Source organism: Neoarius graeffei, chromosome 23 (assembly GCF_027579695.1).
Source record: "Neoarius graeffei isolate fNeoGra1 chromosome 23, fNeoGra1.pri, whole genome shotgun sequence".
NCBI classification, from domain to species: domain Eukaryota; kingdom Metazoa; phylum Chordata; class Actinopteri; order Siluriformes; family Ariidae; genus Neoarius; species Neoarius graeffei.
This window is the reverse complement of record NC_083591.1, coordinates 54,362,334-54,384,776: the sequence shown is the minus strand read 5'-3', so window position 1 is coordinate 54,384,776 and position 22,443 is coordinate 54,362,334. Positions and strand designations below refer to the sequence as shown.

Genomic DNA, 22,443 nt, shown 5'->3' with positions numbered 1-22,443 from the left:
AGTGTAAAAAATAAAATCAAGCAATTATAAACAATTAGAATTAATGAAAAATAAGATGAATAAAACGAAGCAGGACAGGAATATATAACAAGTAAACTCTCATTTAAACAATACTGATAGTGATAAATTGTGTCACGATACATTTTTTTTTTTGGAGAGTACTGAGATATCTTTTTATAACTTATTTCCAGGGGGGGAAAAAAAAAACCTCTGTCTAGAAGCAGCTGTTAGAAAATTAGAGGCGAGAATTTTGTGCTGAATTTGCAAACTAAAATTACAGAATGTCCTTTTTTTTTCTTATACATCATCTCAATGTCTGGTATTTTTTTGTAGACGGGGAATTAAAATTGACCGCGAGCTGGCCTAGTGGTTAGTGGGTCCGCCTCTCGACTGGGAGATCCTGAGTTTCACTCGCAGTCGGGTCATACCAAAGACCACCATACAAATGGTACCTACTGCCATCTGGCAAGGCACGCTGCAATACAGATGTGAGTAGGGAAGTCAAACTCTCACAGTTACTAGAGGACCCACCCCCCACCGTAACCCTAGCTGTATAGGCGAAAGGTCGACGGGTATGGAAACGGAGATTGGCGCTGCACCCATACGCCTCAAAGAGCCGGGACAGGAGACTGCCCGGGAAGACCAGATCCTGGCATGGAAGAGACTTTGACGGGTTTTTAAACACTAAAATTAAACCGAGTTTTGAATAATTTATTTATTTTTTTTAGTGCAGCACTACTGATTTGCCAGCATAGGTTCCCCCCAGCAAACCTACATACTGTGATCAGGGATGCAAACGGCGTGCCTTTTGGCGGATGCCGCCTTTTTCACGGCTGAATCGCGCAGATCCGATTTTTTTTTTTTTTTAGGAGGGGCGTTGGAGTGTCTGATTATAATTTCATCAAAGTAAATTCTGTATATAAGCAAATGCCGTTACGGTCCATGAAACATAGGAAGTATGAGAAGAAAACAGTAAATCAGAAAGCTGCGCACGTTTGCGCAGCTTTCGCGCAAACATGCGCAGCTTTCTGATTTACTGTTTTCTTCTCATACTTATACTTCCTCCTATGTCATGAACTGTAACGGATTTGCTTATTTAGTAAATTTTAATACAGAATTTACTTTGAAATTATAATCAGACACTCCAACGCCCCCCCTAAAAAAAAAAAAAAAAAAATCGGATCTGCGGGATTCAGCTGTGAAAAAGGCGGCATCCGCCAAAAGGCACGCCGTTTGCATCCCTGTGTGATGCATATTCTGTATCATATAATAGAAATGATTTTGGTTATCATGATATGATCATTTAGACTTAATTACTGTGAAGTTACAGCTTTTGAAGTTACCTCTAACTGTTACAAAGTGCTCACACTGGAGACTCCTTCCATAAATGATAAACGAGACTAAACCTGTAAGACTGTTTGCTGCAAGATCATTATTACGCAGTAGTGGTTCATTCAACGACTCATTAATTAAACAAGACAATGCTATTAAATTCTTAGTAATGATTGGTCAGACGGTGTTGATTAATCTTCTAACAGCTTTATTAAAAAAAAAAAAAAATACTGTAACCCGTTTTGTGGACGTTCCACACCGCTGAATATAATTACAAATGCATAAAACGTACGATGTGATGATCTTGACTCAATTTAAACTACTAAGGTTGATGAACTGCTGTGGCGTAAGAGGAATAAAACACTTTAGGATGTGGTTTTCAGTAATGAGAGCCGTGAAAGAAGCAGCAGAACGCATTCGTGCGCTTACCATTTCTGCACATTTGGGTGGAAGTGAGTGCGAGTTGGTGCTGTGATGGCTGACAGAGTTCTCATGTGGAGAAGAGCTGGTGCCTGAAAAACAAACACACGGCGATCTGAAGTGTGGAAACTCTCACAACATGACCAGCCTCGTCATCCACTGACCCATAAATCCTGCTGTAAAGTTCACAGGTGCTCACTTTCTCCCATTAAAGGACGCTTCGAGCTTCAGCACACGCTTTGTCAAAGAAGATATTTTGGCTTGATTGAAAAGCTGGTTCTGGAGTGAAATCACTTAAAATCATAGAATAAATCTCCAAGGAACGGCCATGAGAGTCGCAAGGAGTCATAAAAACAAGCTCCATGTCATTAGAGGAATCTTCTCCGTGTTGATAGTGTGTCAGCCAAAACTCAGTACAAAATCAACAGGACTTTAAAAAAAATATATATATTTTATATATATATATATATATATATATATATATATATATATATATATATATATATATATATATATATGAGTGATTCCACGCTTATGGGTACTGAAATGGGGACATGAACTTATTCACCTAAAACCATTTCTTTTTTTACCATCAGGTCACAAAACATGTAATCTTTAATGAATATGTTAAAAGATAACTTTAATTTTCTGAGATGTAATAAAAACATATTTATATGCCAAAGTCAAGCCTATGAGTTCCAAAATGATGTCTGTTACATTACTCAGGGGTGATCGCGTTCCGGCGCCGCGCCGGATTTCCGGCGTACCGTGGCTGGGGAAAAAAAAATCTAGTTCGCCCATTGTCCTGTGTCATTCTGAGATGCGCAGATAGACAGTAAAGGGAATTCCGAATTCCCTTTACTGTCTATCTGCGCATCTCAGAATGATGGGCGAACTAGATTTTTTTTTTTTCTCCCCCAGCCACGGTACGCCGGAAATCCGGCGCAGCGCCGGAACGCTATCACCCCTGCATTACTTCTGTTACGATTGTCCATCTCGCGTCTGTTACAAATTAATTACAATCTAGCTATATACCATGTTAATCTTATTGAAAGAATGTGTATATTTATTCTACTACACATGTTTATTAATTATATTTGCTAAAACATCACCTTCCTATGTTTCAAAAAGTAATTCTACATTGTTAAAATTGAGAATATATATATGTCCACAACACTTCTGTTACGTTCTGACTTTGGCATATAAATATGTTTTTATTACATCTCAGAAAATTAAAGTTATCTTTTAACATATCATTCATTAAAGATTACATGTTTTGTGACCTGATGGTAAAAAAAAGAAATGGTTTTAGGTGAATTTTTAAAAATAAGTTCATGTCCCCATTTCAGTACCCATAAGCGTGGAATCACTCATATAGGATTTCCAATAACGTGTTAAATATAACGTTTAATCCAATTTTGTTTCATCCAAAACCAGGTTTAAAGTGAGCTTTTATGGTTGCTTGGTAACATGACTATTTATTTATTTTAAACGTATTTACCTCAAGACAGAGAGAAAGGAGGGAAAAAAAAAAAAAAGCTTGGCTGATGATGACTGCTACAACATAAACGAGAACAGAAACTAATTTTACAGGTATTCCACAACATTAAAACGTTACTATAAACGGATAAAATATATGGCATCATTATTTTACACGGGCGGCATGGTGGTGTAGTGGTTAGCACTGTCGCCTCACAGCAAGAAGGTCCGGGTTCGAGCCCCGTAGCCGACGAGGGCCTTTCTGTGTGGAGTTTGCATGTTCTCCCAAATCTGCGTGGGTTTCCTCCGGGTGCTCCGGTTTCCCCCACAGTCCAAAGACATGCAGGTTAGGTTAACTGGTGACTCTAAATTGAGCGTAGGTGTGAATGTGAGTGTGAATGGTTGTCTGTGTCTACGTGTCAGCCCTGTGATGACCTGGCGACTTGTCCAGGGTGTACCCCGCCTTTCGCCCGTAGTCAGCTGGGATAGGCTCCAGCTTGCCTGTGACCCTGTAGAACAGGATAAAGCGGCTAGAGATAATGAGATGAGATTATTTTACACACAAACATTTGTAATCATTGGCAAGCCACTGTCAGTTTGAAGTAAAACACACCAGGATGTGGTGCTGCTGGAAAACAAATCCATTTCAGCCCACCAACCTGCCACCGTTCTTTCGTCCCCCCAACAGCAGCGTGACGTGGCGCGTCTTATTTCTTACTCGTTACATATTAGAAAGAATATTTTACCGAAATCTATAAGAAATGTTAATAGATAAGAAATAAAAAATAGGTATCCTATGGGTCCACGTGGCTCCTGCTTATAAACAAAATTGTTTTCTGATCCCACGTCCATACAGTAAATATCGCATATATACACACACACACACGTTATCAGTTCTACTCGCCTCATCAACCTGTGAGCAGCATCGGGGCTTGGAGTATTCTGGTTACCAATTTTTACCGTGTTTTGTTCAAAATACAGTGCTGTGAACTATATTTTCAAAACAGTAAGAAAGCACTTGTTCATGAATTGTTTTAGAAGCATTATTTAGTACTAATGAGCACATTTTGTTTCACAAGTGTAGTGTAAAGACTAAAATAAAATTAAAAACTAAAGCAAACAGCATTAGTTTGATATCGGCTTCTCGTTATATCTGCCAAAAAGCTTAAAGGAACAGTCCACCGTACTTCCATAATGAAATATGCTCTTATCTGAATTGAGACGAGCTGCTCCGTACCTGTCCGAGCTTTGCGCGACCTCCCAGTCAGTCAGACGCGCTGTCACTCCTGTTAGCAATGTAGCTAGGCTCAGTATGGCCAATGGTATTTTTTGGGGCTGTAGTTAGATGTGACCAAACTCTTCCGCGTTTTTCCTGTTTACATAGGTTTATATGACCAGTGATATGAAACAAGTTCAGTTACACAAATTGAAACGTGGCGATTTTCTATGCTATGGAAAGTGCGCACTATAATGACAGGCGTACTAACACCTTCTGCGCGCTTCGGCAGCGCATTGATATCTGAGCTCTGTATCAATGCGCTGCCGAAGCGCGCAGAAGGTGTTAGTACGCCTGTCATTATAGTGCGGACTTTCCATAGCATAGAAAATCGCTACGTTTCAATCTGTGTAACTGAACTTGTTTCATATCACTGGTCATATAAACCTATGTAAACAGGAAAAACGTGGAAGAGTTTGGTCGCATCTAACTACAGCCCCAAAAAATACCATTGGCCATGCTGAGCCTAGCTACATTGCTAACAGGAGTGACAGCGCGTCTGACTGCGTCTGACTGACTGGGAGGTCGCGCAACGCTCGGAGAGGTACGGAGCAGCTCGTCTCAATTCAGATAAGAGCATATTTCATTATGGAAGTACGGTGGACTGTTCCTTTAAAACAAACAAACTTACAAAACCTTTCAGAAGGACCAAACAAAAGCTGTGATGATCAAAAGGTACATTTTCTTAAAATAAACCCCACTTACGTGATATCGAATCAGTAGCCTCGGCGAACCACGAGGTGAATTTCGTTTATCTTTTTATCTGCTGATTATCTTCCGATACGACGAAGTTATAACGAGGTTTCTCTTATTTCGCTTCTGAAGTTTATCAAGAAGTAGAACAGGTAATCGAACCTGGTTACGAAGTTTCGCTATTGTTACACTCATTCTTACAAACGATGACAGCGGCTTCGCCACTCGTTCTTGTGTACCTTTGATAACGCGAGATCAACTGTTTCATATCGTGAGATCACGATTCGCCGTTCTGGTGATTGTAATGCTTGTGCACTACTGTTACACTCATTCTTACAACTCGATGACAGTGGCTGCTGCCTCGCTTTGCCTCTGCGGCAGTAGCCACAAAAATTAAATGACTAACAACCAGAAATCAAGCTTAATGAAAACGGGCACTGCTGCAGCGATGCTGCATTCATTTACGGCTGGAATTATTCTTAATGAAAGGTTAGGAGTTTCTAATCCTGACTCGTTACTACCTTTCACTGTTTGGTCACCGATTAGGTCACGGGTGTTGTATTTTACAATACAGGAATGTATACGATAAAAGACAACACTAAGACAGATCAGCTGACGTTAAGCATGTTTTCAGAATTCAGCACCATCTGAGGAGAACTTGAAGGCAGTGTGGATGAAGACGGACAGGGCTTTAACTCTCCTCCTGTTTGGGACTTACTGCTCTCTTTGGGTCGGTGTGCGTGAGGTGTTCTCCCTTCTCCGTCACCTCGCTTGCTGTCCGGACTGTCGGACCGCCGCAACATCTTGCTTGGTGGAGTTTGGTCTGATGAGTTATGGAGCTTGTCATGACGGTGCTCGTTTGCAGAATGACTTTTGGATTGGTATTTGAGGGTCTGAATGATGGGAAGAGAAAAAAAAAAACCTGATGAGACACCACTTACAGGATGTTAAATTAAATCTAAGAGCAGAAAACATGATGGAAGAGCGGGATTTGTTCCATAAGTGACCTTAACACCAACCTTCTGGTTCTGCACTGAACTGCTACAAAACTCACTCGTTTTATTCTTGAATACCTTAAACGCCATCATCCTGGCTCTTCTGCAGGACAAGCTCTCCCAGCTGAGCGTGCCTGACTCCACCTGCAGGTAGATCACTGACTTCCTGTCTGACAGGAAGCAGCACGTGAAGCTGGGGAAACATCCATCAGCACCGGATTTCTCTTCTACACCAACAGCTGCACCTCCAGTCATCAGAGTCTATCAAGCTCCTAAAGTTCACAGACACCACCCTCATTGGACTCATCTCTGATGAGAAGGAGTCTGCCTACAGGTGGCAGACTGACCATCTGGTGTCCTGGTGCAGGCAGAACAACTCGGAGCTCAATGCTCTAAAGACAGCAGAGATGATTGTAGACTTCAGGACGAGCTCTGCTCCATCCTACCTTCCATCACCCTGTCTGACTCCCCAGTAACCTCTTTGGTTACGGCATTTCCGCTTCCTGGGCACTACAATCACTTAGGACCTCAAATGGGAGACGAATACCTGCCCTCCCACCAATAAAGCACAGCAGAGGATGTACTTCCTGCGGCAGTTTTAGAAGTTTGAGCTGCCAAAGACAACGATGGTGCACGTCTACACCGCCATCTGGTACACTGCTGCCACTGCTAAGGACAAGGGCAGACTGCAGCGCATCATTCGCTCTGCTGAGAGGACGACCGACTGCAACCTTCTGTCTCTTCAGGACCTGTACGAGTCCAGGACCCACCCTGAGGAGAGCAGAAAGGATTGGGGCCGACCCCTCTTAACCCGGACACAAACTTTTTGAGTCACTCCCTTCTGGTAGGAGGCTGCGGTTCATTAGAACCAAAACCTCACACCATAAGGCCAGGTTTTCCCCCACTGCATCTGATGGCTTCATCAACAAGATCAGAGACTCCACTGACTAAACTCTAACCTTACACGTCTCTGAACTGCCATTTTGCACGTTTCATCTGATGGTCATCTTCATCCTGTGAACTTTTATTGCACATTCCGGCTCACCCCGTACGGCTCAGCTATTTATTCATTTAACCCACTGCACGCGCAGGTTCTCTTCTTCTTGCACATTCATGTCATCACTCTTCTTCTTCATCCTGTACAGTTTGGACTTCAAATCAACCCATGCACATACCCCTTAAAGGATATGGGACATGAAACATAAATGCACGCTATATCAGTTTCTTTCCGTTAAAAATATGAATTAATTGCATCAACAAATACAAAATCATCTATTAAATTCAGCAAAATCGTTATATTCGTGATGATTATATGGCATTTCTGCTCGACTTCCGATATGCATTTTCTACAACCGGAAGAGCCGCTGTCACGTGATCATACGTCACAAAAACTTTCGGGCACAGCACAAGCGGGTAGATGAATGGAGAAGTGGATGACAAGAAAATTGTTTTTATAGTCTTTAAAGTACATTGGACATCATGGTGTATTGTGCTGCTTATGGTTGCAATAATTCCAATGAGAAATGCCCTGGAGTAAGTTTTTTTTGCATTCCCCAAGGACCCGAAGCTGAGGAAAGTGTGGGCTCACTATTGCCGTAGAAAAAACTTTGCACCTACTGTTTCCCACAAACTGTGTTCGGACCATTTCACAGAGGATTCTTTCAACTTTAATACTCAGGTACTGAACGAAATTAATTGCCAAGCCAAATTTACCTTCACTCGGAGTTGTACCATTATTTTTTAGACAGGGCGGACGAACCAGGGCATTCGCCCGCCTGGCCGTGCCCGACGAGGAGCGCTCTCGGCCGGCTTGGGAGGTAGACGGCAGCCCCTCCTGGAAGTGTGGTTTTACCATGGGCCTCATGCGGAAAAATGCCGAGGTGCATTCGCTAAGCGACTGAAAGCCGAGGTAAGGATTAGTATTATAATTTTGGGTGTATCAATTATTGATTATCATAATTCTGACTCGTTTCGCCATTTTGAATGTTTTCATCTTGGACTCTGGAAGCATTGTATCTCAATCAATCTCGAAAAATATCAGCAAAAAAAAAAAACTAGCTTGTAACGGACTTTAGCTAGATCTATGATGAACTTTCAATGTATGATACAAAAATAATACTTCTTTCAACAGATCATTAGCCTTTGAGCAGAATTGTTTTTAACTTACCAGGAAGTGTTATCCAGCCGACCGCTTTCAGTTTCATGAGGGCTGAATGAACCCTCACTCTCAGAATCATCTGACCCATCAGAGTAAAGACAAGATCCATGTTCATGTGAATTTCCAGCTATCGGTTCGAATTGATAGGGTCTAACTTCACATCTCTGTGAAACATCGGGAATGTCACTGTCGATGGTGTCCATTTCGGTAACCTGTTTACATTAGATTCCCAAGCGCTGGCTCCTTGGAAAGTTTTTGTTACGTCACGGGTCACGTGACCACCTAGCTAATTAACGAATCATTGTTTTACGCTGATGCAGGGTTTTTTCTAGAAAAATTTAGTATGAGGGCGCTCACCATGGCGAGGGAGCGAAGCGGGGGGGGGGGATGGTGCCGGTTGTCCCCCCCTCTCCGCCGTGCAAAGCCTTTGAAAAATTGAGGCTACAATGGGACATTCTGAGGCTATCTGAGAGGGAAATTGTAACAAATTGTCTGTCAACATTGAAAAAGAAAGAAGTAATCTTCTTCTGCCCCGGACAGTCTTTGGCTTTCTTCCGTTTCGTGCTGCGGGATGACATCTTTAAATGCCCAAGTGTCAACAAAAACAACTCGCGAACTACTTCTGTCAAAAGCTCCCGCACCGGTGGGTGAAAGGTCATTCAGTAATCTCGCTCTACAAGTCAGCTGACCTTGTATGTAACCCATGTCAAATCTCGCGAGAGCAGCTGCGACAAGTAAACAAACATGGCGCCTCAGTCTGGAAAACGCCAATTCGGATTGTTTTTGCACCGTCTGGCGGTGTATCTACTATGATTGGAATATTTTTGGAGTAATTATAACGTATTTGATGAGCAGACACATTGTCACGTGGTGTTGCTGGGATGTTTTCACGGAGAAAAGATCGTTTTGAGAAAGACTGCATGTTGTGCAGTAGCATATAAGTGCATGGTCTAAGTGTGACTTGGGGTTCAATCGGCATTTCGGTAAGGGGGCGCACGCCGAGAGTAATGGCCCTTTTCCACTACCCTTTTTCAGCTCACTTCAGCTCGCTTCAGCTCACTTCAGCCCGACACGGCTTGCGTTTCGACTACCAAAAACCAGCACGACTCAGCTCGTTTCAGCCCTGCTTAGCCCCTAAAACTCGCACCGTTTTGGAGTGGGGCTGAAGCGAGCCAAGCCGTGCCGAGTGAGGTTGGGGGCGTGAGCAGACACTCCCCTGTGCACTGATTGGTGAGGAGGAGTGTCCTCACATGCCCACACACGCCCCGCGAGCGCACTGGGATCTGTAAACACCGCAAACCCGGAAGGAGAAGAATTACGAATTACGAGAATTTCTGAAGCCTTATGCGCCTCGCCTCATCTATACGCTCTTGCCAGTATCTGTCCGCGTTGTCGGTGACAACAAGCCACAGCACCAAGACCAGCAACACTAACGACTCCATGTCCTCCATGTTTATTGTTTACTATTCGGGTCGTGAGACTACCGCTTAAAAGCTCACTGATGTCACTGTTTGCGCTGCTTAACGACATCACCTGACGTCCACCCACTTTCGCTAACTCCACCCAATGTGTCCACCCACTTCCAGCCAGCACGGTTCAGCGCGGTTGTAGTCGAAATGCAACTCCAACAGCCCCACTCAGCTCGACTCAGCACGGCACGGCTCAGCCGCGTTTGTAGTGGAAAAGCGGCATATGAGGGCGCAGTGCCCCTGTTCCCCGGTTTAGACGAAAGCCTACTGATGTATAAAAAAAAAAACTTGAATAATGTGATGATTTTCACATTTTTGACACCCTGCAGTGATTTAAATGGCATTTCTTATGTCCTTTATACATAATTATGCCCAGAAAAAAATCCATGTCCCATATCCTTTAAATATGTCCACTTTTCAAATTTGTATATTTTAGAGATTCTGCTTGTTTTTTAGTCTATTTATATAACTACTTTTGTATCCCCCCCACCCTTAACTGTTAATGCACCAGTCACCAAAGCACATTCTTTCTATGTGAGAATATACATGGCAATAAACTTGAATCTGAAATTCTTTAACCATAAATTATAAATACAATTCCAATTTTTACTCTCAGACCCATAATTAACTACAAAACATTGCTAAGTCTTTTTTCCCCCAGACACAAATCTTAAAAATTACGCATTAAAAAAAACCAAACAAACAAAAAAGACTAGCTAGCTAGCTAGACTAAGGTGAATATCAAAAAACTAAGGACAAATCCCAAATACATCGATGTTAACCATCAAGTGCACTACTTAGGGTATAAAAAGATGCGTGCTCGCGCGCTAAAGAGTGAACTCATAATAGGGAAGAAGCGGCATTTCGGACTCAGCCCAAGCTTCTGCCTAGCATAGCTAGCGATAGGCAAAGTACACACAGGCCCGTATCTTGCTAACTTAGCTTAGCTTGTCTGGCTAAATACTTTACTTTATGAAATTATATCTCTAATGTTAGCACCTATACACCTTGCTTTCTATTTCTAGCTAGTTTTAGACTCACCTGGTAAGACTGATAATCCCTTCGCTCGTTACACCTGTGGAAAAATAACAAAAAAAAGTTTATGAGGAAGCAGCGTTGGTTAACTTTTGCGCATATAAAAGCTAGCTTGCTATGCTAGCACTTCCACATTATTAAAGTGATTCACTTTTTCCAAATTAAAGCCCAAATGATTTTTCCCTCACGCCCATTGTGAACTCATTTGGACTCCTGTAAATGCACAGAGTGGGTTAAAATGATATAAAACGAGGAATGTTGAGATAAAAACGGTGTATGTTTACCCATCAGTGAGTCTCGGTTGTTTCCGTGCATGCATTACCATTAAAGCCGTGTTTAATGTGAGTGCGTTACAGCTCGAGTTTTAACACTTAGCTTGATTTAAAGCCACACAAACTGTCTTACTGACTGTGTGTGTGTAAATATAAAAAACGTTAAGGAAAAAGTGAAAAGTCGTAAAGCCGCTTTGCTATTCGGGAGAAAGCCGACGGTCCATCATCATCTCTTCAGTTGACTCAGTAGCGCCTCTCAGTGGTGATGGGCGAATCACTAAAAGTAAATCATAAGATCTGGGAGTCGATTCTGAAAAGAATCGAATCTCTATTCCTTCAGCAATTGGGATGAGAGAGTCGACTCAAAGCTTTGGAATCGATTCTACACAGTGACGTTGATTCAAATCGACGATGGTTCTGTCTGACAAAAGCCTTCCTCCACGTCATAAACATAATTCTGACAAAGTGCTTATTTTGTAGAACTACAATGTAAAATGTAGAAAATGGCTTAGAATAAAATACAGTAATCAACGCTGAAACATCGTAACGCTATGCTGCTATGCTACCTGAAGGAGCTAATGTAATTTAGCTAGCATTAGCTTTCCGTTTAAAATGGCCGTTGTTTATTATAAATGACAGGATATGACAAATTAGAAAAGGCATAAATACACAGTACAGCATGAATGTTAGTTTGTTTCCGTCAAAAGGGCTTTCGTGTTTCAAAACGATGATTTTACAGAATCAAATGCTTGAAGTCAGACTGGACTCCAAGATGCCTGTGATCGAAGTACTTCACGTTCGATTCTTTCTCAAACGACTCTTTAAATGAGTCAGAGGAATCGAATTGAAAACACACACACACACACACACTTTATTTGTGGAGAATCGAACAAACTGGAATCCCGCAAATCAAAAAATAACTGGGATCAGAACATTTCTGTGATGGAATCAGTCTACGGTCGAGTCATTTCAGTTCGAGTCATACATAAAACGACTCCTTAAATGAGTCAGAGGAATCAATTTGCAAAAATGAATGAATAAAATGGGCTTTAGTTTTTCAAATTTATTATTGTCTTAAATTGACTCGATTATTGTATGGAATCAAGTCCGTCGTTTCACCTGGAACACCTGGAATGAGTTTGGGAATTGACCAAACAAATCCTGTGATCGAATAACTCTATGTTCGATTCTTCTTCAAACGAATCTTTAAATGAGTCGGTAGAATCAATTTGGCGGAAAATGAATCGATTCAGGTTTTCGGCTTTCGTGTTTATTATTATTATCTCATCTCATCTCATTATCTCTAGCCGCTTTATCCTGTTCTACAGGGTCGCAGGCAAGCTGGAGCCTATCCCAGCTGACTACGGGCGAAAGGCGGGGTACACCCTGGACAAGTCGCCAGGTCATCACAGGGCTGACACATAGACAACCATTCACACTCACATTCACACCTACGGTCAATTTAGAGTCACCAGTTAACCTAACCTGCATGTCTTTGGACTGTGGGGGAAACCGGAGCACCCGGAGGAAACCCACGCGGACACGGGGAGAACATGCAAACTCCGCATAGAAAGGCCCTCGCCGGCCACGGGGCTCGAACCCGGACCTTCTTGCTGTGAGGCGACAGCGCTAACCACTACACCACCGTGCCGCCCTATTATTATTATTATTATTATTATTATTGTGGGGCGGCACGGTGGTGTAGTGGTTAGCACTGTCACCTCATAGTAAGAAGGTTCTGGGTTAGAGCCCAGTGGCCAATGAGGGCCTTTCTGTGTGGAGTTTGCATGTTCTCCCTGTGTGTGTGTGTGGGTTTCCTCCGGGTGCTCTGGTTTCCCCCACAGTCCAAAGATATGCAGGTTAGGATAATTGGTGGCTCTAAATTGACCGTAAGTGTGAATGGTTGTGGGGCTTTGTAAGAAAAGAGCCTTTTCTTACAAAGCCCCAGAGTTATGGAACAGCCTTCCAAGTAGTGTTCGGGAATCAGACACAGTCTCAGTGTTTAAGTCTCAACTGAAAACATATCTGTTTAGTCAAGCCTTGTGTTAACGGTGTTTATGAGGTAAAGGTGTAGATCTGGAGGGTCCTCAGACAGAGTGTTTTGGTAAACTGGGATGTATGGATGCTGTCAGTCCCCACTCGCTTGCTCACTCGAGTTTGTTGACGGTGTAGTGGCTGCTGCTTTATGTCCCGGGGCTCCCTCATGCCTGTGTTACCTTCTGGCTCTCTCCTTTTAGTTATGCTGTCATAGTTAGTACCCTGCTTGTACTCGGTGCAATATGTATACTGTTCCCACTTATTCAGGTGACATTGGGCATACCTAACAACCTGTGTTTTCTCTCTCTTCTCCCCCCCCAAAAAAAAATCTGTCCCTCTGAGTTACATGTCGGTCCTGGGATCGAGATGCTGACCTCTTCTGCTCCTCGGACCTGCCTGATCCATCCTGGTGCCCTGTGTCTGGTTGGAGTCTCATCGCATCGTTCCTGAGGAGGGCGGCCCCATGTGGACAGTTGGGGGTCACGCCTGGAGGACGCTCTGGACTCTTGCAGTGGTGCTTTTGTGGCTGGGGACTGCAGTTGACTTGCTGACTTTGGGACTATGGTTGTCGTGAACGGTTTTGTGCTTGGGTTTCCGTCGGTGGGGGGTTTATAGCATCAATGAAGCTGACTTTATGTTAGGACTGTTAATGTTATAGTCATGTTGTCTGTTGTTGCCCGGATGGGGATGGGTTCCCTTTTGAGTCTGGTTCCTCTCAAGGTTTCTTCCTCATGTCATCTGAGGGAGTTTTTCCTTGCCACCGTCGCCACAGGCTCGCTCATTGGGGATAGGTTAGGGATAAAATTAGCTCATATTTTAAGTCATTCAAATTCTGTAAAGCTGCTTTGCGACAATGTTTATTGTTAAAAGTGCTATATAAATAAACTTGACTTGTCTCTATGTGTCAGTCCTGCGATGACCTGGCGACTTGTCCAGGGTGTACTCCGCTTCTCGCCGGTTGAGATGGGCTCCAGCTTGCCTGCAACCCTGTAGAACAGGATAACTGGCTACAGATAATGGATGGATTCATTCATTCATCCATTCTTTTATCCATTAGTGTTGCAGGTGAGCTGGAGCCAATCCCAGCTGACTTTGGGCGAGAGACAGGGTTCACCCTGGACAGGTCACCAATCATCTTGGAAGCAGGGTTGACACAGAGAGATAGACAGCATTTCACATTCACACCTATTTAAAATCAACCTAATCTGTATGTCTTTGGACTGTCGGAGGAAACCGTAGACCCCGGACGAAACCCACACAGGCACAGAGAGAACATGCAAACACAAGTAACAAGTTTGCATGTTCTCCCCATGCCTGTATGGGTTTCCTTCAGGGTGTCTGGTTTCCTGAAGTTCAGGGAAGTTCAGCAGGTTCGAACCCAGAACCTTTTTGCTGTGATGCATTAGTGTTCATCACTGTACTACTGTGCCACCTTCAACAGTATTTTTTTGTGTGCTGGTTATTAGGTCTTTTGTTTTGTTTTTATTTCAGAGTCTCACTGAAAATGTCGTCCCCTTGTTTGTCAAGCCAAATGTCTTGGTATAAAAATACATTTTAATCCCTTTCATCAAATAAATTGAACAAAATCACAGAAAACATAAAGAACTCAGTAAACAGTCGTTGCATATTGTATTTATTAAGTGAGGTTTATTGATGTTGGGGCTCATGTTGGCACTCTGTAACTGGGTCGGCATTGATAAGTGACTTCATGGTACAACAGTTGTGACTCAATACAGAATCATCTCCCTGGATTGTAAGTAAGCCTTTATCGCAATTCTCTGATTTTAGCACTTTGTATAAAAGCATAAATGTGATATGTACAATCTAGGCATGTAGATCCAGATCAAATATTATGAAATAATGTGTATATTGGCAGTATAAAATATACAGTTTACAGTAAATGTAAATGCAGTGTATGAATTGTATAGAATGAGGCTTCGTTTTTATTTATATTGCAATATTCTGTAGGTTTAGGGAAACAAATACATTACGGATGGTTGGGTTGCAATGATTAAGCATGTTACTTCACATTTTATGTTAAATACTGTATTATGTTAAATAATAAGCCTTAGGATAACCAGGTAGTGGAGAAGCACATGTGTTGTCATGTCAAAAACCTCAGAATGCTCATATATTTAAAGTGTAATTATTAGTGTCAATACCGTGGCATGGAATTTACAACCCCGATTCCAAAAAAGTTGGGACAAAGTACAAATTGTAAATTAAAACGGAATGCAATAATTTACAAATCTCAAAAACTGATATTGTATTCACAATAGAACATAGACAACATATCAAATGTCGAAAGTGAGACATTTTGAAATTTCATGCCAAATATTGGCTCATTTGAAATTTCATGACAGCAACACATCTCAAAAAAGTTGGGACAGGGGCAATAAGAGGCTGGAAAAGTTAAAGGTACAAAAAAGGAACAGCTGGAGGACCAAATTGCAACTCATTAGGTCAATTGGCAATAGGTCATTAACATGACTGGGTATAAAAAGAGCATCTTGGAGTGGCAGCGGCTCTCAGAAGTAAAGATGGGAAGAGGATCACCAATCCCCCTAATTTTGCGCCGACAAATAGTGGAGCAATATCAGAAAGGAGTTTGACAGTGTAAAATTGCAAAGAGTTTGAACATATCATCATCTACAGTGCATAATATCATCAAAAGATTCAGAGAATCTGGAAGAATCTCTGTGCGTAAGGGTCAAGGCCGGAAAACCATACTGGGTGCCCGTGATCTTCGGGCCCTTAGACGGCACTGCGTCACGTACAGGCATGCTTCTGTATTGGAAATCATAAAATGGGCTCAGGAATATTTCCAGAGAACATTATCTGTGAACACAATTCACCGTGCCATCCACCGTTGCCAGCTAAAACTCTATTTCAAAGAAGAAGCTGTATCTAAACATGATCCAGAAATGCAGACGTCTTCTCTGGGCCAAGGCTCATTTAAAATGGACTGTGGCAAAGTGGAAAACTGTTCTGTGGTCAGACGAATCAAAATTTGAAGTTCTTTTTGGTAATCAGGGACGCCATGTCATTCGGACTAAAGAGGAGAAGGACGATCCAAGTTGTTATCAGCGCTCAGTTCAGAAGCCTGCATCTCTGATGGTATGGGGTTGCATTAGTGCGTGTGGCATGGGCAGCTTACACATCTGGAAAGACACCATCAATGCTGAAAGGTATATCCAGGTTCTAGAGCAACATATGCTCCCATCCAGACGACGTCTCTTTCAGGGAAGACCTTGCATTTTCCAACATGACAATGCCAAACCACATACTGCATCAATTACAGCATCATGGCTGCGTAGAAGAAGGGTCCGGGTACTGAACTGGCCAGCCTGCAGTCCAGATCTTTCACCCATAGAAAACATTTGGCGCATCATAAAATGGAAGACACAACAAAAAAGACCTAAGACAGTTGAGCAACTAGAATCCTACATTAGACAAGAATGGGTTAACATTCCTATCCCTAAACTTGAGCAACTTGTCTCCTCAGTCCCCAGACATTTACAGACTGTTGTAAAGAGAAAAGGGGATGTCTCACAGTGGTAAACATAGCCTTGTCCCAACTTTTTTGAGATGTGTTGCTGTCATGAAATTTAAAATCACCTAATTTTTCTCTTTAAATGATACATTTTCTCAGTTTAAACATTTGATATGTCATCTATGTTCTATTCTGAATAAAATATGGAATTTTGAAACTTCCACATCATTGCATTCCATTTTTTTATTTACAATTTGTACTTTGTCCCAACTTTTTTGGAATCGGGGTTGTAAGCTCTATGATAATTTCAGATCTTCCAAGATTTAAAATTCAGGAAACCCATGGACTAGTGCAAGTTCAAGCCTTTCTGCTACTTCAAAATTTCTCCTCTGAGAAACAGAAAGACTTGAAGTAGTCATTTATTAGCACAAATAAATTTAGTTTATTTCTTGTTAAAGGCTGGGAACTGAAGAAATACATCAAGCTGAATTAAATAAAGCAAATAGCTATACAGTATACCCACAAGAAGCGATCGAAGGGGTCCAAGCTGTCTTGGGAAATTACACAAAGCATTAAAGTGACCATAGATGAACATACTCTTCAGTTTTTGTGATGATCGCAGGTGAAAACTTGGTGTAGCATTAGTATAGCTCATCATATGGCATGGTGTAGATTCTCCACCAGGTGGAAGTATAGTCATTGAAAGGAAAGTGAAATGAGTGACTGGTGAAACTTTAACTGCCTTAAACAAATAATCAGATCAAAGAAGTAAACGTCAGGCACCAAACATGCCTTGGCTTCTTGACTAAATTTCACATAAGTAGGAAATTATGTAATTTTCATTTTTTACCAAACAATCCCATTTTGATCATCTCATAATAATCCATTTCAGCCAACGACTGTTTCTGATTATATTTATGAGACAATTTTGAGCTGAACTCCAGTTAACAACTGAAGCCTTTGTCCAATTTATCATTGGTACACTTTGTTTTCTACCTGGACTGCGATACTGAAACCTGCTCTCTTCCCACCCTTCAGCTCGGAGAAGACATGATGTACACATCTACTCATCATGGGAGTAAGTTTTCACTCAGCCTGTAATAACAGAATCTGAATAAAGTGTGAAGGTTTTGCTACAACCCAATGCATGACAGAAATATGATCTGTTTTGGTTTGTTTTTTAAATGCTTAATATAAACCGTATGACCAGAAAATTTAATGCAACAACCAAAGTTAGGAGGTTGGATGGATGGTATCAAAGCAGGTCAGTAGAAGAGGTTGGACAGGTGAAGAGAGAGTAAGCAGGTTAATAGGCGGTGATGGGTGGATGAAAATAGAACAGGCTTGTAGAGGAGAGTGGATGGATGGAGAGATATTGAGTTGGTTGGTAGAATAATGGATTGAGGGTTAAGAAGGTTGACTCAATAGATGGGAATCAAGAACCAGTAGAAAAGGTTGAGTGGCTGGAGGGGTATAAATAAGGGAACTAGCAGAGGTTGGATGGATAGAGGGATAGCAAAGCAGTTGAGAAGGTTGGATTGTTGGAGGAATGGTGAAAAGGTCAGTAACAGAGACTGGATGGATAAAGGGATTTAAAGCTGTCTGGTAGATGAGGTTGGATGGATAGATGGATATCAAACAGGCTGGAGAACAGATAGTTCAGTGAGAATGGATCTGGTAATGTTGAGCAGGTCAGTGGAGGAAGTTGAGTGGATGGAGAGATTGCAAGCAGGCCAATAATGGAGGTAAAATGGAGTAAGAAGATATTAGAAGAGATTGGCTCAATGTTGGATATTTCAACCAGGCTGGAGAGGAGATTGGATGGCTTGGGGATATCAAGAAGGCTGGTTGAGAAGACTGGATGAAACAATAGTGATCAAGCTGGTAGAGAACAAGTCAAGTCAAGTTTATTTTTATAGCGCTTTTAATAATAGACATTGTCGCAAAGCAGCTTTACAGAATTTGAATGACTTTAAAAATTAGCTAATTTTATCCCTACTTTATCCCCAATGAGCAAGCCTGTGACGATGGTATCAAGGAAAAACTCCCTCAGACGACATGAGGAAGAAACCTTAAGAGGAACCAGACTCAAAAGGGAACCCATCCTCATTTGGGTGATAACAGACAATGTGATTATAACACTTTTAACAGTTTTAACATGAAGTCAGTTTCACTGATGCTATAACTCTTTACTGATGGAAACTTGAGTGCAAAACTGTTCATGACAACTGCAGTCCTAAAGTTAGCAAGTCAACTGTAGTCCTCAGCCATAAAAGCATTGGGGAATGCTTAATGGCCTAATGGTTAGAGAAACAGCTTTGGGACCAAAAGGTTGCTGGTTTCCCAGCAACTAGCAGGATTGACTTAAGTGCCCTTGAGCAAGGCACCTAACCCCCAGCCACTCCGGCAAGAGTGGTGGCATACCTTGTGTCTGTTTAGCCAAAGAGATGATATGATCATCAGTTCGGGCATTGAACCCAACCAATTGAATAAAAGCATTACTGTAAGCATCTTCCAAGTGTGACTTTCAACTGTCCATATGGGGCCGTCCTCTACAGGAATGATGTGATGAGACTCCAATCAGATGTAGGGCATCAGGATGGATCAGGCAGGTCCGATGCGCAGAAGAGGTCAGCATCTCGATCTCAGGATTGACATGTAACTCAGAGGGATGGGGGCAGGGGGGACACAGGTTGTTAGGTATGCCCAATATCACCTGATAAATAGGAACAGTATACATTTTGCGCTGAGTGAAAGCAGGGACTCCGGCAAAACTAACTATGACAGCATAAATAAAAGGGGAGAGCCGGAAGTTAACAGGCATGAAGGCGCCCCGGGACATAAAGCAGCAGCCACTACACTGTCAACAAACTCAAGTGAGCAAGCGAGTGGGGGACTGACAGCATCCATACATCCCAGTTTACCAAAACACTATGTCTGAGGACTCTCCAGATCTACACCTTTCCCTCATAAACACTATTAACAAAAGGCTTGACTAAACAGGTATGTTTTCAGCCTCGACTTAAACGCTGAGACTGTGTCTGAGTCCCGAACACTACTTGGAAGCCTGTTCCATAACTGTGGGGCTTTGTAAGAAAAGGCTCTGCCCCGTGATGTAGCCTTCACTATACGAGGTACCAGCAGATAGCCTGCACCTTTTGATCTAAGGCATGGTGGGTCATAAAGGACCAGAATTTCGCTCAGGTACTGTGGCGCAAGAGGAGACAATGAAGGGATAATCAGCAGGTTGGTAGAGGAGGTTGTATGGATGGAGGGACACCAAAGTTGCGAGAAAGATGGTTCTATGATGGAGAGATATCAGATAGGCTGGTAAAGGAAACTGGATGGATGGAGGGATATGGAGCAGGGTGAAAGAAAAGGTTGGATGGAAGGAATAGGCCTGTAGAGGAGACTGGTTGGAAAGAGGGCTGGATGGATGGAAATATTTCAAGTAATTCAATATTTACTCTCAGGCGCAAGTAACAAGCAAGTAAACGACTTCAAATACCTTGGGTCATACATTATGAATTCCTAAAAGGATATGAAATCTCGTAAGGCATTAGTATGGGCGGCATGTAACAAGCTCAACAAGATATGTCACTCTAGCCTCACTAACAAGAAGAAGCTCTCTCTGTCTGAAATGTTGATCAAGCCAATCCTGCCTTATGGATCTGAGACATGGACACTAACTATGTGACAACAGCAGCAGCTAGATGGAACATACACTAATCTACTTCAACGTGTCCAAAACATTCATTGGTCAGAGCATGCCACACGAGTGGATATATGGCAAACTTCTCCCGATCTCCCAGAAGCTGACAAAGCGCTGTCTCCAATTGGCTGGTAACTGCCAATGAGCAAAGGGCGAGATCATCCAGGGCGAGTCCCTCCTTTTATGGAAACCAAGAGGCCCTGTCCATTCAAGGAAAATGACATTCCCAGATGTGATTGCAAGAAATTCAGGAATTCACAGGGTGGATCTCATTAATGTGATGATAGACCGGAGGGTGTGGAGTGAGGTTGTTTGGGGTATCTCAACTGGAATGGCCGAATGATGATGATGATTTCAAGCAGGCCAGTAGAGGAGACTGGATGGATAGAGAAATATCAAACAGCCTGGAAAAGAGGTTGGATGCATAAAGAGATATCAAGTAGTCTGGAGAAGTGGGTGAATGGGTGAAATAGAATAGAATGCCTTTATTGTCACAGCACAAATGTACAATGAAATTTAATTCATCATCGGAGAGCAAAGCCGCTGCATACGTGTGTGCCGCCACTCTTGGGCACTTCAGCCCAAGGCCGTCCCATGTTAACCCAACTGCATGTCTTTGAACTGTGGGGGAAACCGGAGCACCCAGAGAAAACCCACACAGAGAACATGCAAACTCCACACAGAAAGGCCCCCATTGGCCACTGGGCTCAAACCCAGAGCCTTCTTGCTGTGAGGTGACAGTGCTAACCACTACACCACCGTCTGCCCAGACAATGAAGGGATAATCAGCAGGTTGGTAGAGGAGATTGCAGGGATGGAGGGACACCAAAGTTGCAAGAAAGATGGTTCCATGATGGAGATATATCAAACAGGCTGGAGAAGGGGTTGGATGGATAGAGATATATAAACCATGCTGGATAGAAGGTTGGATGAATGGAGAATCTAGATTCTTTGATTCCAGAGAATCCAAACCTTTGATTCCAGAGAATCAAACAGTTTGCAAATAGAGGAGATTTGATGATGAGATGGATCAAGCGGTCTAAAGGAGGCTGTTAGAAGAGGTCAGCTAGATGGAAAGATATCAAAGACTCTAGCGAAGAGGTTTGATGGATGGGGGAATATCAAAATGGTCAAGAAAGAAGTTTGGATTGATGAACAAATGTGAACAGGCTGGTAGATGAGATTGAATGGATGGAGGGATATCAAGCAGGCTGGTAGAGGAGATTGGAAGGATGGAGAACTGTTGAACTAGGCTGGAAAGAAGATTGGATGGATGGATGGATGGATGGATGGATGGATGGATGGATGGATACTGTGGATAAATAGTAAGGAAACTGGATGAAAGGAGCAAATGTTGAGCAGACCAGAGGATGGAATTAAGGGAGAGTTAGCTGGCCAATTACGACTAGTGGCCTAGTGGTAGCGTGTCCGCCTCTCGAGCGGGAGATCGTGAGTTCTATTCATGGTCAAGTCATACCAAAGACCATCATAAAAATGGTACCCACTACCATCTGGCAAGGCACGCTGCAATACAGATGTGCATGGGGAGTTAAACTCTCGTGGTTACCAGAGGACTAGCCCCCCACTGTAACCCTAGCTATGTAATAGGCGAGAGGCCGAGGGCTACGGAGATCGGCGCCGCCCGATGCGCCACCATCAGAGTTGGGCCTGGTTAGTACTTGAGTGGGAGACTGCCTAGGAATACCAGGTACTGGGCATGGGAAGGACTTTAATTTTAACAGCTGGCCAATTCCAGAGGATGGGAGGTAGAAATTAGGAGATTTTTAAGGCTGTTTTGTAGTCAATGAGTTGTGACTGGACTTGAAGATATGCCACCATTTATCTAAAGGTCTTTGTCATTTCTTCATTAGCTTCTCATCAGTAGAATATACGAAGCCTTTTCAATTGGTTTGAGACATTTGCACAAGTCCAGTTGGCTTGACTTATCCCTGCTAACATCTTTAGCATTTTGGATGGAGTTTTGCCTTAAATCAGACATGGAGGAGTTGAGCAGGTGGACTGCAGCTGCTTCTGGCCGTGCACTGGATGACCATGCGTGAGCTAGACCTGCA

At 42.6% G+C, this 22,443-nt stretch overlaps 1 protein-coding gene across 2 annotated transcripts in view; it reads right to left on the bottom strand.

Moving 5' to 3' along the window:
• Nucleotides 1–11,375, bottom strand: part of wacb (WW domain containing adaptor with coiled-coil b) — a 31,065-nt gene extending 19,690 nt beyond the window's left edge. For both annotated transcript variants that reach the window (XM_060906421.1, XM_060906422.1), the window contains exons 1-4: nucleotides 11,142–11,375; nucleotides 10,864–10,897; nucleotides 5,919–6,093; nucleotides 1,762–1,844 (exon numbers count right to left, since the gene is read on the bottom strand). In XM_060906421.1, the coding sequence (XP_060762404.1) occupies nucleotides 1,762–1,844; nucleotides 5,919–6,093; nucleotides 10,864–10,897; nucleotides 11,142–11,182 (333 nt within the window). In that variant the 5' untranslated portion in view covers nucleotides 11,183–11,375. The remainder of the gene's footprint in view (nucleotides 1–1,761; nucleotides 1,845–5,918; nucleotides 6,094–10,863; nucleotides 10,898–11,141) is intronic.
• Between the last annotated feature and the right edge of the window lie 11,068 nt (nucleotides 11,376–22,443).